This window comes from Antrostomus carolinensis, unplaced genomic scaffold, assembly GCF_000700745.2.
Source record: "Antrostomus carolinensis isolate BGI_N321 unplaced genomic scaffold, ASM70074v2 scaffold15289, whole genome shotgun sequence".
Classification (NCBI taxonomy): Eukaryota; Metazoa; Chordata; class Aves; order Caprimulgiformes; family Caprimulgidae; genus Antrostomus; species Antrostomus carolinensis.
In genome coordinates this window covers 40,593-56,430 of record NW_010340761.1, presented here as the reverse complement: position 1 = coordinate 56,430, position 15,838 = coordinate 40,593, and the positions used below count along the sequence as shown (strand labels likewise).

General features: G+C 41.0%; 1 protein-coding gene across 1 annotated transcript in view; it reads left to right on the top strand.

Moving 5' to 3' along the window:
• SLC30A8 (solute carrier family 30 member 8) overlaps positions 1 to 15,838 on the top strand; it is a 21,827-nt gene that overhangs the window by 2,736 nt on the left and 3,253 nt on the right. The window contains exons 2-6 of the mRNA XM_010176275.1: positions 5,693 to 5,897; positions 9,801 to 9,939; positions 13,764 to 13,917; positions 14,470 to 14,659; positions 15,064 to 15,169. Of these exons, the coding sequence (XP_010174577.1) occupies positions 5,693 to 5,897; positions 9,801 to 9,939; positions 13,764 to 13,917; positions 14,470 to 14,659; positions 15,064 to 15,169 (794 nt within the window). The remainder of the gene's footprint in view (positions 1 to 5,692; positions 5,898 to 9,800; positions 9,940 to 13,763; positions 13,918 to 14,469; positions 14,660 to 15,063; positions 15,170 to 15,838) is intronic.

The following is a 15,838-nucleotide window of genomic DNA, read 5'->3' as shown; positions in this document are numbered from 1 at the left end:
CCCGTGCCAGTTTATTGATCTCTCCCGTGCTGGGGACTCCAAAACCGGATACTGTATTCTAGGTGTGGTCTCAGAAGTCTGTCCCAGGTGCAAGACTTTGCATTCATCCTTGTTGAACTTCATAAGGCTCCTGTTGACCCCTTCCTCCAGCCTGCCTGGAGGCTGCACCCCCAGGTTGGCATAATCTGCCAACTCGATCAGGATGCACTCCACCTCCTCCATCAGGTAATGGACAATGACACAGGACTGGTCCTGTGATAGAACACCACTTCTCACCAGCCTCCAGGAAGTGTACGAACCACAATCATAACAGAGTCTGAAGCTGAGCACTCAGAACCTCCTGCCTTATGCAAAACTGTTGTCTGTAAGAATCATAGAATCATTCTATGATTCTATGTAAGGCATACCAAGTGAGATTCATATAATATTTATTTGACTTAGGTCTGAATCAAGTGTCTAAGATAGTTTTCTGAGGTCTTTTTACAGTCAATGGTGGTGGTGGGAGAAGATAAATTCTACAGATGATTAATCATTTGTTATATTTTTTATTTCTTATCACCTTTCTAGTGATCTAGAGAACCATTTATCAAAGACTAGGAAATGTCTTGACCAAATTCCTGAAGCTTCCAAGAATGAAGACAGACCAAATTATTTTATTTCTTGCTGACAATAGATAGGTGCAATATTGACCAGAAATATTCGATATGTCACTTCATTAATCAGTGGATTTGGATTAGATTGCACCAACTAGGCTGTGAAGTAGATTTTGGATTGATCCAGCATGTATTTCATGATTTCTGATCACGTTGCTTATGTGGCATTATAGTGACATTTTGAATACTGTCACACAAATAAAAGGCTCCTAGACTCAAGTATTTTGTTTTTATTTTGTCTCTGAGACAAGAGACAAGGAAAAACAAGGCAGCAATGCTTAAAGCAGGAAAGGTGTGTACAAACCTTAGGGCTTGTCTTAATGTGAAAGTTTTTAACACAGGGTATTAATGTGGCCTGTAGTTATTCCTGTCTATCAGTGAAGCCTTAGGCTTGTAGTTGATTCCTGTCTGCCAGGCTCATATCATTAGGCAAAAAGTTTGATGTGAGCTTGGGTGACTATTTCGTCAGGTGGAGATTGGTTTTCTATAACAAACATGTAGGGAATATTTTCTTCTTTTTCTGCCCTCCTGCAGGCAGTATGAAAACTCTTATGGGATCAAAGAGTCCTCATCACATGAAGGCTTTTCACCACTCCTTGTGCGTTGTATAAGTCAATACTGAGGAAAACTTTAGGTGTTTCTTGTGTCTTCTGAAGGGCTTTCACTGTGAGCCCTGTGGTTATGACTCTTTGTACAGGCTTGCCAACTGGCCCCAGGGGCACACAGTGTTGTAGAGCATTCAGCAAAATCCATCCCATTGCTTCTGCCCTTGTGTTAGGGTGATATTGCAACCCTGTAGAAAAAAATGTGTCTGCCCAGTATTGGCCATATGCCATCTCCATTATGCCCACTTCAGTTATGCCAACTTTATCTCAGAAAGAAAATTAGAACTGAGATAGTAAGAGGTGTAAAACCAAAATTAAATAACTAGGACATTAGCTCAGGAAATTGATGGCTCAGGGCTATAATAGTGATATATAAAATAATGAATGATGTGATGAAGGTAAACAGGGAATTGTCATTCATTATTTCTAACAGTACAAGAACTAATTAAAATATCAGGCAGACAGCTTAAGAATAACAAAGGTTGCATTATTTCTACACAAATCATAATTAAACTGTAGAACTCACCACTTTCAAGTCAGCCAGTTCCGTGGAAGAAAGGTCTGTAAAGGTCTATTATATACAAGCTCTGGTTCAACCACCTCCCAGCCTCCAGATTTGTGCAACCACAGAGCAGTAGCATTCTGAACATGTTCATTTCTTGTGCTTTGCCCTTATGAATCCCCTCATGCTTATAATGGAGTTTGGATACTTGGCTACATACACCTTTGGTCTAACTCTGTGCAGCTATTGTTGCACTTTTATGCAGAAGGAAATTTATTCACAATACATTTATGCATACATGGCCAGGTCCTCAAAATAAAACTAAATAAGATAACCATGGGACAAATTCCCATCTAGTAGACATCTGAATATATGCAAATGTATAGATATTTGCCTTTGTTTTGTGCCCACAGTAAGGAAAAGGAGAATCTGGACAGCCAGGCAATAAACAGGGTCTTAAATGACATGGAAATAGCCAAGATTGATACATCAGTTGAAATCAGAGTGGTGCCAGCATAAGGGAGGTGACTATGGCTTTGATAAATTTTTCTCTGAAGGTAGTTTCATTATCCTTTCAGGCACCAAAAATTACTATTTTCCCTTATAAAGCAGATGCTCTCCTGTGGGAAGTGCAGTGATTCTACATTTTGCTCTTTTGACTGGGGATCTTGTAATGGTTTAGGAGGGTGGCAATTATTCCCGTCAGCCTTCAGATCAAGGCACCCAACAGATCAAGTGAAAACAAACAAAAGGAAGTTGTAATCAAAAGCTCTTGCTAATGATTTGTATGGAATCTGCAATATGTATTAATATTTTCTCCTTCCCCCCCTTCTGGGCATGACTCAGTAGGACCCTTTCTGTGACGTTCCCCCACCTATCTTTTTTGCAAAGGAAAGAGAATTTGAAATGGAGAAAAGATTATTTTTTAATCTGAGACTGCTTGCAGTGTGCTGGTGCAGAGATTTGATGCTCAAAGGCTACATCTTGCTCTAACACGCTCAGAAGGGGTTTATGGTTTGACAGAGCTGATCTCTGCACCTTAAGCTTTTGATTCACACATTTATAAAACTGTCTCTTAGATTCTTTTAATTAGTGGCAGGCTGCTTTTGGAAGAAAAAAATTATGGTTACGCACAGGAGCTGGCAGGAGTCTTCCTAACTCATTGGGCCAGATGCTGTTCTGTGAGTTCAAAGGGAGCAGTGAACACTTGCCACCTCTGACAACCGGACCACTTTTATTTAGGTACCCTTTAGACAGAAAAATGTGACATTTGTGGGTTTATGCTGTCTCTGTTTGCTTTTGCATCTGTTCAACAAGATCTGTGGACAGTGCTTTTCTACCCCTCAGTGGCACTCTGAGGTTTTGTTAGCTGATGGAGAGACTTGAAGATTAAAAAAGGGAGGAGGATCACAAAGGGACCTATTTTGTTAACAGCAAGGAAAGGATTTGGTGGCTTAGAAATCTGCAGGTGTAATTTTGGCATCCCTGCGCTGACAGGCTGTTGAGCTGATCATGACTCATGTTGTTAAGATGATCTTAACGTTCAATGCAAGTGGATGAAAATTGAGTTAAAGGGAAATTAATTTAACATGCGAACTCTAGAAAAGCATTGGAAGTTAACTCCAGAGAGGGATCACGAGAAAGAAAAGTTTGCATGCCCTGAGCTCCAGGGGAGAGGGAGAACTGCAGTATTTTATTCAGCCTTCTGGAAGGAATCAGTTTGTGATGTCTTCTGAGTCTAATTCATCAGGAAACTATTGTACATAAGTGACACAGTGCACATGAGGACCCTGACGAATGTAAAACTAAAGGTCTGGAGAAAGACTGGCTAGCAGGGACCCCAGCTGCCAGATGGGCAGCCCATTCCCCAGATGGCCCAGCTCCCAGGTATTTGTTGTTGTGGGGAAAATAAAGGAAAACACTGACAAAAGGACTAAGGAAACTCACTGTCTCCAGGTATCGGGCATTAAATCTGACAGGTTGCTCCTTCATGCAAGCTCTTCACGTACAGGGGGAACTGGTTGCCTCCGCTGAGCAAACAGAGACCAAATGCTAACCTGGCTGGGAAACAAGCTGACTCAGGGGAACATGTTGCATCCCTGGAACATCTCAATATTTACAGAACCAAATCAACGCTGATTGTCTACAGTTGCAGGGCTTGGCTGCCCAGGTGGGTCAACTCTTCTTCTTTCACCAGTACCTCCTCGTTGCTGATGAACACAACAAGGGGCCAAGACATCTGCAGCTCTGCAGCTGCCTTTGCCTCTGGCTCATCGGTGAGGTGTGGGCTGTGGGGCACCTGGCAGGTCTTTGGACCTGCAGAGTAGCTGCAGCTCCCTCAGCCTGCATAAAAAAAACAGCTGGAAAAGGCTTATGATTTCAGTGCAATGTTTTTCTTGACATAGATTACTGCAGATTGGCAGCCACTGGCATGATTTCTTTCCAGCAAGATTTTAGACATCTTGACACTTCTGTAAACAGTGCAGAAACGCTACAGAAAGTCACCAAGATCCACGTACTTCCCCAAGCACAGGTCTCTTTCCCACAACTGAAGAAACAACTCTTCCTAGTCCCAAAGGAAAGTCCTTAGTCAGAATGGTTTTTTAAAAGAGGCTGTTGTTATGGAGGCAGCTAAGCTCAGCCCCACATCATGGCCCCAGACTCATTTCAGGCTTGGCAACAGCAGTGGGGTTTGCTGTATGCCCGGGTAGGATTGTGAACTATAGCCCTGCACACACAGACCTCAAATAGCTGTAATGGGTGGTTGTGTGGATGTTATGTACATGAATCTGGGCAGAATTCACCTTTTGATGCCACGGTGTGCTCCCACGAGCCTCAGCACATGCTAGGGGCTGTTTTACCAACAGGGATATCACAGTAGGAGCAGCTGTGGTAATAAATCTTGTATCTGGAGAGATATAACGGCTTTCAGTTGAGCCTCCTCAGACAGGGTTTAAGGGTGGTGTTTTTTGTCATTTGGGCTCTTCTCAGTTGAGGGATAAGGAGGATGGAATGTTTTTGCTTACCAAACCACCTTGGGGTCTCCCAGAATAAACTGGGGGAGTCTCTGGACTGCTGTAGTGAAAGCACCAGATGTCACAGTCATCCAGGAGCTCCCACAATTTCAATGCAATGTGCTCAAGCCCAGACTTCTCTACCCTCATCCCATATTTCCTGTGCAGGAGCCCTGAGAAGGGCAGCACTGAGGTTTTGTGACAGATCAGATTTGGCTGGAAAATCACCTTGTGATAGACCAGTGCTCAAAGACCTACTTCTGCTGAACTCCTTGCCCTTCTATGAAATCAGTGGCACAAAGGGATTAGCATACTGTGGAGAATTGATTTATTTTATTTTTTTAAGTGCCTTTTAAAGTTTTGGGCTAACATTTTCTATGCTCAGGCCCTGCTGGAAGATTTATAATTTTTGTACATATGTGGAAATTTGAGATAAAATAGTTCTGCATGGAAAGAGAAGAAAGAAATATCTTCAGTCAATTACATGTGAGAAGATTATTTTTTTTAATAGTCTTCCTGACAAAGCTGTTGCAAATAAAAAAAATTGAAATTTTCCATAGAATTGTCTCCATGCTACACTGAATTTGGTTATTATTTGTGTGAGGTATGATTTTTTGAAAACTGGTGCGCGTAAAGTACACAGCCTAAGAAAGTCACCCTGTGCTTCATAAACTACTAAATGATGTAGGAGAGCCCAAAGAGCTGAAAAACACAGCCAGAGCAATCATTTCATGTGCAGTGCCCTCCCGCAGAGCCCTGCTTGTGTGAGCAAGCCTCTTCCATGACCTGCTCTGCTGTTCCCAAAGCTGCTTTTATCCTTTGAAAGCATTAATTACATAGTTTCTGGGGCTGCAGGGCTAGACGCCCAAATAACCAGGGTTTTTCTTTTTTAACCTTCTGCTTCTTTCAATCCCAAAGGATGAACTGGCATCAGAAGAATTCAAATGAAGAGAAGCAGCAGCAGGAAGCAGAAGATTCTGAAGCTAATCCAGTGTATCACTGTCACGGCTACTCGCAGGCCCACGAGAACAGAAAAAAGGAGCAGCATCAAGCCAGGAGGAAGCTCTGTGTAGCATCCGTAATTTGCATCTTCTTCATGATTGCTGAGATTACAGGGGAGTATGTTTGCTCAAAGAGAGCTCAATTTGGTGCCCTTTTGAGGTTGCTCTGACCGCAGGGACCCATGATGCACATGAACTCACCCAGGATAAAATATCTCTCCTTTCTCTACTGTCTTTAAAAGCATTATGAGTTGTTTTTTTTTAAATGTGAAATTATAAAAATATTTTCATATATTCATTTAAGGATTGCATCTGGGTAGGAATACAAAGATCAGTTAATGGTCTAAACTGTTCTCCCAGGTCTTTAGGCTCTGATAAATGTGGCCAGAATGTCTTAGCATCATGTCACAAAAGATTTCTAATAAATTGGGTTCATTTTTTTTTAAAAAAAGATTAAAAGATTTTACATGTTTATTGAGGCCAGCGAGACCTCAGCAGTGATGAAGGCTGCTAGCAGCAGGATCTGATATTAAATGCAACAGTCTACAAAATCCAGGGAAATCTAGGGCCAGACTTACCATCTGCTTTTCTTCAGTTAAGTCAATGTATTTATACCAGAGCATGTTTATCTTTTAAATTGGCCTACTGGTGTGTCTCTGGATCAATGGAAGATTATTCCCCTATCTAATTAGGTTTCATTTTTGGACCCATCCTGCAATATCCAATATAAGTATTTGGCTCTCTCACAGGGCATTAGCTTTCGTTTTGTCCCACTGATCTGCTCTCCGCATGGCTTCTGTGATATTTATATCCACTTAATAGTTCCTGGCCCTTTAGTTTCCCCTTCTTTGTGGTGAGGTGAGGTAAGGTAAGGCATGAGGAATCCCACAGGCTTTTGCCATATGTGCCCCAGGGAATGTAACAAAAATCAGCCAGGAAGGCCCCTGAAACCCATGTTTTTCCAGTTTCAGCATATCTAGGGCCCCATGAAAATGAAACAGGAAGTCTTTGTCTTCCTCACAGATGAGAAGTGGAGGCACTGAAAGAGCTACTGCATTTCTGCCTTCCCCTCTGGCTGCCAAACCCAGCAGGGACTTCTCCAACTCTCCCCTCTCATGTGCTTCATCTGCATGAAGTCCTCTTGTTTATAGGTCATGTGTATTTCCCCCATGAAAACCGGTGCATACCACTAATCTCCATGCAGTAATTCCAGTGCCAGTAGTAATGCATTATTAAGAAAACCATATAATCAGTAGGCTTAAGTTCAGTGAATGCAGCAATGCTAGAGGATAATTGGAAGGACAGATGATATGTTAACTAAATGTTTCATTTTGCTTAATGAATCATACAGCTTTTTTGCAGTGACAGCTTAAGTAACAAGCTTGAAGACCATTTTGCTTCAGACCATTAAACTCTGACAAACCAGTTATTAACTGCAGTTACAGACAGCAGTCTATGGAGATTTTTGTAATTATGAACCATATATTTAATTTTTTTAATCATTAGGCTAGACTGCCTGTGCCTGATGATTGACCATTGAGTTGACTGACAATTTCTACTGCTTTGTGGTTTACAAAGCTATAAACATCCATTGTAGGTAATAGTAAATCATAAAGGCCACTTGCTGGGAGTATTGATACAAAGCAATAAAAGCCTATAACTATTACACAAGCTTTATGCTTGAAAATAAAGAATATGTTCCCCTTCCTTCTCCTCTTAAGTGTAAACAAATTCTGTGGGCATTATTTCATTAAATGGAAGAAACAAAGCTGCATCACTCTCAGAAAGGTTGAAAAGCTGTGCTTCTTTGAATCCCTAGATCTTTCCTATGATATTTTTGCTCAAACCATCTGTGCTGGCCCTTACTGCTCTCTCAAAAGGGGCACTGTTGGCTGAGCCTGATCCACCAGCTATCTCCAAAAGACAATTATCTTCTCTTCTTCTAATGCAGACCTATCACAATTTTCATAGATTTGGAGATATCAGTCAAACCAATGACATGCTATGTACATCCCTGATATAAAAGTGCTTTCCAAGGATTTTTAGTGGCGAAGGACCAAATGTGGATTTCAAAGTACTTTATTTCCATTTGGGCACTAGAAAGAAAGACAAACGCAGCATGTGTCACTGTGTCAAAAAAGAATATAAAGACTTGACCAGGTTGCTAAGATAAGCAGACTGAGCTCTCAGAAACTCACCCAAGGCATTAGCTATGCCAGCAATATGCAAAATAATAATTTGCCAACATTTTACAAAGACCTTAGGCTAGAAGCAAGCTTTTGTAATGCTGCCCCACAGAACATGGAAGTACAGTATCTAAAGTGCAAAAGGGTTTTGCAGGCATCTTGTGCTCTACCTATTTGTTTGCTGAAAGACAGCTGATGCCTTGGTTGTTAACATCTGCACACTGCCAGACAAGCCTGCTTCCCTCTGCTATGCAAAATTGCTTCCCACTTGAGAAGCAGCTATCCTGTGAACAGTGAAAGTCTAGGAGCCGTGTCATGACCAAAAAGTGTATGTGCATTTACATCTGCTCATGTTCTGGGAAATCTTCATTCTGCTGAATATTTTGTTTTACTGCAAGCAATGAGACAAATTCTGCAGTCATGCTTGCTCCCTTTTGGGAAATAACTTTCAGGCAGTTCTAAATGTGATGTATAGGGAGGCAACAGAGCAAAATAATATAAGTCCTCTATGTGCAACATATATTCTTCTGCAGTGACAAAACATGCAGTATTAGGTATTCTAATCTAAAATCTCCATATGGGAGGAAATCAAACAGACAGCCCATCCCACTAGCATGAAGACTTTCCATTGATAAGGAAACGAGAGGTATGTCTACATGTCCCTTTAGCAGTGGTATCTTGCCAAAGGTTTGAATGAGGCATTTTACAATGTTTTTCAGGATTCATTGATTCTCATATGGGTTGTGGTCAGGAGGAACAGGTGGGCTGAAATTAACTAAATGACTAAGGAAGGATGGAAATATATTGCCAAATGCAAAACTAGATGTTTTGGGTCTATTATTTCTCATTTCCATTTTTCTATATTTTCACTCTGATGGAAAGATTCTCCTGCTATAACAAGTTGGCAGGACAGCTTCCTGCCTGTGATCCTTGTCTTGCAGCCACTGGCAGCTGGGGTAGTTTAGAGCAATCTTTCGGTTTCTTTGGATTTGCCCTTAGCCCTGAGACATGGTTAGAAGAATTTGGCAAAATAATATTTGGCTTACTGGGTAAAAGAAATGTGGTTTCAAATAGCATAAAATGGTTTGGGGTTTTTTTTTCAGAATTCATATGAAACCAAAACCCCTCAAAGTAAAATGACATTCAGCCACATTTTTCCAGCTCCAGCAGGAAAATTAAATCATGCATTACAGATGCAAATTGATAGATTAGTCCTGTGAAAATAACATTTTTCTCTATGACCTCACCAAAATGGTCGGTTGTTTATCACAGCTCTTCTACTGGGACCTTTCCTTTTACTCCTGTTATAGTGTTGCCTGTAACAAATAAACAGTCAGGCATCCAGTCATCCAAAACTCAGGAAGAACATGCATATTTTCCTATAACAGATAGGAAATTAATCCCATAAGCTAAGTCTCTGGGTTTTTGTACATACATAAAAATATCAGTGAGCTGTGAAGAGATAGTGGGAGGATACTGGGAATGTGATCCCTATCACTGTTTTTCACCAAGAAACCTGATACTAAAATTGTCACAGTAAAACAATCCAATGGTAATGAAAGCATACACTGATGTGTCACAACTCTTATTGTCCTTAGGACTCTCTTTCTCTCTCTCTAGGACAAATAAAATTACCTTATTTCTTCCTATTACTTACTTTCTCGGCATGAATGAGGTAGAAATGAAACTGTCTTTGAAGAGTTTTGAGTCATGTCTAAAATCACTGAAAACTCAATGTCCCCTTTGATTCACATCAAAACAAGTCTCGAGTTTGATCTGGTCGACTCAAACTTCTGACCAGAGCCATGATACAGACACATGTTTCACACAGGTGGGCAGATCGCTGGGAGCCTAGCAGTGATCACCGACGCAGCACACATCCTGGTGGACCTGACGAGCTTCTTGATCAGCCTCTTCTCACTGTGGCTTTCCTCCAAGCCTCCCACCAAGCAGTTAACTTTTGGATGGCACCGAGCAGGTAGCAAAAGAATCATGGTATGAACTTGTGGAATGGGAAAGGGAAGTCATCATAGCCAGGCACTGGAAACCGTGCTGATGTCTGACACAGGTCTGCAGATATTTAGAGGTAGTGCACTGATGTTCTCAAAGCCCCCAGGACACATGACAAACAGAGCAAGCCAGTGAGCTTCAAAGAAGTAAGGAGCACAGTCATCTCTTATCTACAAAGGTGTCTTTCAGTTCATTATTTAATACCATTTTGGGCTGGTGCTAGCTTTGACTGAGATAACAGTAGCTTCTGTTGGTGACTTGAGTGTGAGGAGGATTGAGTCCTCAATCTACTATGAAACAGGAGTTTCTATAAAGGAAACAATACCTGTGAAAATGAGGGGTTTTTTTCCATTTACAGGAGGATGATGTATATATAACATATATAATGTTATATGTATTATATAGCAACAATGTTGTATTTGTATAACAGTGACAATCTTTAACATTTTCTAAATCCTCTCCCTGCATATCTCTTTATCATTGCTGGTTTTCTTCAGATGGAAACATTGGTGGGTTTTGAAAGTTCTCTGTCCTTAAGCAAAATCAATATATTTACAGATGACATCTAATGCCAAAATGTCTTACAATCAAACACACAAGTGCTTTTACAAAATTCAAGACACCAGCAAAATATTAACTGTGAGAAAAATTTTCTAGGCGTATGATTCTATTTCAGATTTAGACACATGTAAATGAGTGTATATAAGCACAGGGTCCAAGTTTCTGATATGTTCAACAGAAATCTAGGCTCCATTCAGCTGCCTAAATGGAGAGGATGAGTGCTACATCCCTAGGGTGTCTGAGACTTACACATGGGAAGGGCAGCTGTGGCACAAGACCTACAGGAGATTGCACAGGATGCCAAGCACAAGACCAAGGCATCTGAAATGCCACCAAACACTCAGTTAAGAAACTAGGATGGGTTCCCAGCCACTCAATGGAGCAGAAAGCTGTGTGAATCGTTATTAATTTGATTTCCATTGTCCACAATGGGAGCTTGGACACCTAGCTCACACCTACGTGTAGGCATTTTAATTTAGTTGTCTCAGTCTGGAAATTAATCCCATTATGGGTTTCTTAGGGTTCAGTTTAGTTGCTCATGTGCTTAGTGCTATTTGAAATGTCCTAAGTTGTTCCACAAAGTCTCCAACAGCCAGTCTAGAAAGCTATGGGTCATCTATACATCTTATGTCAAGCCATACATGGAGGTGTCAGTGTATCTCAAATGACTCGACACCTACGTCCCTGAACTGAGGGCTCAGGTGATAAATGCTTCAAGGATGTTCAATATGAAGGTCCCGAAACAGCTTCTAACCCAGAATGTCTGCAGGCTACGGTTGCCTGTAGCTGCAGAGTGTACCAGAGAAGACATAGTTGTCCTGCCTTTATATTGTTCCCCAAGTATATGCTACCAACACTGCTAGAAACAGGCTGCTGGATGAGGGGAAAATTTAGTATGACTGAAGAATGGATGGTGTTATGTTGCCAATGCACAGATTAATTTTGCAGCCTGAGCAAACTACTACTTACCATCATCTGATCCATAATTACTTGTGTTTATGCTTTCTTAACCTGGGAGGCAATGAAAGTGAGACTTCTCTCTTGCTGATGAGGAGATGTAGACAGGTTCAACTGTTGTATGTAACTTCACCCTCAGTCTGTGTTAGATTTTTTAGTTTTCATAGAATCGTAGAAAGGTTAGAGTTTGAAGGGACCTTAAAGATCATCTAGTTCCAACCTTCCTGCCATGAATAGGGACATCTTCCACTAGACCAGGTTGCTCAAAGCCTCATCCAACCTGGCCTTAAACACTTCCAGGGAGCGGGCATCCACAACTTCCTTGGGCAACCTGTTCCAGTGTCTGACCACCCTCACAGTGAAGAATTTCTTCCTAATATCTAATCTAAACCAGCCTTCCATGACACTATAAGTTGTTTTTTCACTGGTTTTCTCAGACTGATAGATAGGGTTTGTCATGCAAAGACAGGTCTCAGGTTTAGCAGGAGCCATCTGAGTGCTTCCTGTCTTCTAAGCCACAACCAGGCAGCAGAATCAGTCAAGACAGCAGTTCAATGCAATCCTTTGGGTGTGCAGCTACTTTCAGCAACAACATGGCTAGAAGCACAATATTGAATGAGACTGACAGTATGAGCCAGTCCTACTTCTAGGTAGGAGAATTCTCTTCAACTTCAATTTCTTTATCTCTGGTATGATCCAGAGTTTCCCAAACAATCTTCTACTATTTTTTGCTGCACTCTCTTACTGCTAGTAGTTCTGAAGAAATTTAGTTGAGAACATCCTGATTAAAGCATTTGGTATTACTGAACTTGTATGTAAGCTTAGCTGAATTTTTGCTAACATGCTACACTGGGAAGTAATATGTATTTTCACCTATGTAGGTAAAGATTACCTCTAACCTGTTCAGTTGTGGAGTACAGGCACACATGCACACAGACGTTCACGCAGGTGTTCACAAAAGCTGTTGGCTCCTTTCATGCCAATGATAGCATAGCCATCAACACCTTCAGTTGGGCCAAGTTTGCAGGGTTTCAACATGTAACTTCCACAAAATATAAACACTAGGCATGCTTTATATTAGCTTCTCTCTATCTGCTTTTAAGCAAAAGTAGATTTCCCTGACAATGCACTTTCATCTGTTATTTGTTGGTTTTAGATAAAATGGTTATTTTGATAAGCATGTGAAGCTTGAACTGCTGCAGAAGGTGTGACCCTTATAAAAATATATTCAAAATCATAAGCTGAGTTTCAGCTGCTTTCATGAACTGACAGTGGAGGTCTGTGCAAGTGCTTTGTTCTTTCTGGCTATCTACTACTTTTCACTTTACTATGAACTTTCATTTTCCTTGGTATTGTGCTCAGAAAGTGCCACATTTACCCATTCAAGTCACATGGCAATTACTAGTCCCCCATCCTATTAAAAACCTGTTGCACATTCATACACACATCCCCAGACCTTGCCTATGGCACTGCAATAAGAGGTGGCCTTGGGGACTGCATTTATTTGAGCCCAACTCAGAGCCAATAGAGATAAAATTAAATTTTGCTGCCCCAAGGAAAAAATAACTTCTTTTGTCCTCATCACCATTGGTGACACAAAAATGATTCTGTGGCATTGTCAGGATGAGTCCCAGGAGAGAGAAAGGAGAGGTTTTGCTGTCAGGACCTTGTCAGGGGCTGTCACTGCCTTTCTGCAGCATGAAGTGACGAGCGGTGTGCAAGAACAAGGGAGGCTGTTGGAGAGGGATTATGTCTGCCAGTGGGTTTGGGAGAGCAGTGCCTCTCTCCTTCCCTCCAACCTCTGCTCCCATGACCAAAATAATCTTGTTGGGGAAGGAGGGCTGGTTCCTGGGCTCCTCATACCGTACTGACAGGGCCAGGCAACTATGTAAAGTGTGAAAGAATTGCTCCTTTATCCTTCCTTACCTTTACAGCTCCTTTTGCTGCTCCCAAAATTCTACAAACAATCTTTTTCATCTCTCCGATTTTTCCAAATGCCACATGAACTCAACACTGGAAAGGGGACAAAAGCAAGAGCAGGTGGAAAAGGGTTAGAACACTGCATGCACAGGGCTGTCCTGGGCAGACACTGGATTTGCTATGACCAGAAAGGGTTTTGGCCCATTGTTCATGAGCATCAAGGCTTCCAACACACAAGAAGTTAACTCTCCTGGATATAAAGGTCACCAACCTGGAACCATTACCATCAATCTCTTAAAATTTCTTGCATTTCTGTTATGATTTCTGTTAAAATCAGACTGTTTTAATTCCTAGAAATTCTGGGTGCTTTGATGTCTATGATAATCGTTTGGATGGTGACTGGTGTGTTGACATATTTGGCCAGCATGAGGCTGCTACACCCTGATTATGATATTGATGCTACAGTGATGCTCATTACCTCTGCTTGTGCTGTGCTCGCCAACGTCCTGTAAGTTACTTTGTTTTCCACTCCATGTAGATTTGGAACCTTGAATCTGCTGCTGTATTACAATAAAAAACCATAGAGAAGTATTGACTTCAAAAATATTGTGTTTATGAGTTTCCTGAGCATATGGAAAGGGCTAAAGGAGAGAGATCCTGCTTCCCACTGAAGGCTGCAGTTGCTTTCCTCCTTTCAGTTAGCTTCTGCTTTCTGCAGATGCTCTCCTCCTTTCTTCCTTTCCCACTGGGAAGGGAAAATATGAATGCACAAACTCCAGGAAAAGATTAATCTCCATCTCAGTTTTTATTAGATGTCAGAACATTCAAGAACTCTATAGAAACTGAGGCCTCATTAATTCCCCTGCTCACAGACTTCCTTGTTTGTATGCTAAACACTGAAGCACCTAGGAATTATCTGCTTAACCACTCTATTTTTACCTAATGTGCCTGATTTCACTGTTCAGCATTCAGGAGTGAGAGGAGCGATGAGGTGTGTGGCATCACTCCTTTCAGAAATGCTATAAACCCACTGATATTTGCAGCTTTACATCTCTTGCAGACTAAGCCTGATTCTGCACCAGACTGGCCACGGACACAGCCATGGGGCACAGCCCAGGAAATATGGGTCAGTGCCTCCGGAAAAGCCAGCTCTGAGCAATGCCAGTCTGCGGGCAGCCTTTGTGCACACCATCGGAGATCTATTCCAAAGTATTAGTGTGCTAATTAGTGCGCTTATCATCTTCTTTAAGGTTAGTTTTACTAGTTCACTTGCCTTCCTTGCAATTAAGGATAACAGTTATTTTCATAGCATTGTGACACTAGGTACTATGTAAATATTTTCTCTGTCTTAATGATATGCATTGTAATTTAGTCAAAGACAATTATACTTATTCTTGAGAACAGAAATGACTGTTGAGAACGTAACTCTTGCTTCTTGGTGTTTCAACTGCAAGGAGGATACTTCTGTGTCTCTTCCTTTCTTCTTCCATAGCCCTTTCATTCACTGTGCTGAAGCTCCCTAACTGGCAAAAGAGGCCAGCACTGGTTCTGTATAAGATGAATGAAATATATTTTTCTTTGAGATTAACTACTTAAAAATGGCAATAACCAACAGTAATGAAATTAACAAAGTGATGTGTTCATATTTTTCTAGCCAGAATACAAAATAGCTGACCCAATCTGCACATTTGTGTTTTCCATCTTTGTTTTGGCAACCACCATCACCATTTTAAGGGATATTTTGATTGTGTTAATGGAAGGTAGGACCTGATTCCAGAATCAATACAGTTATATTTTGGTTTTTTTTTCCTTTCTCAATAATGCTTATACTTGCTGACAACAGCATAATAGCATACTTCTGTATCAGTTTCCAATATTCTCATAACTCTGATCATACTTTAATCCTAATTTCAATTTTAATCACAACTGTTTTCTACCATTGCACTAGAAAATTTATACATATGCCAGTTTTCATAAAAATCTGTGTACTGGTGTTTTACTAATGAACTCCCCAATGTATTTTTAAAATTAAGTTGTTTTTGTTTGGCGTATGTGTAACATTGCTTTTTATCACCCCTTTGGCATATGAAATGTTTACTCGCTTTGTTCATCCTGTGATTCCTTTACTCATGTGAAATACAAGTCTTTGCCAAAAAACAACTAAAGAAAAGGACTGTGCTTTGAACTGTGTCTGTGAAATAGGCTGAGTGCAAGAAGCAGTTAGTTAAAATGTTTTTAGTTACACCACTCCAGTAAAGCAAGCCAGTGGAGCTTTCCAGTTGCATTCAGGTGCAAGGGAATAGACAATTCTCAGCACATCAGCAGCAAGAAGAACAAGGTTTAGCAATATTTAATCCTGTCAGCTATGGGCCTGAACATTGGATTTGCAAGGCCAAATGACTTGAGCAGTCATAAATGCGTGTTTTTGC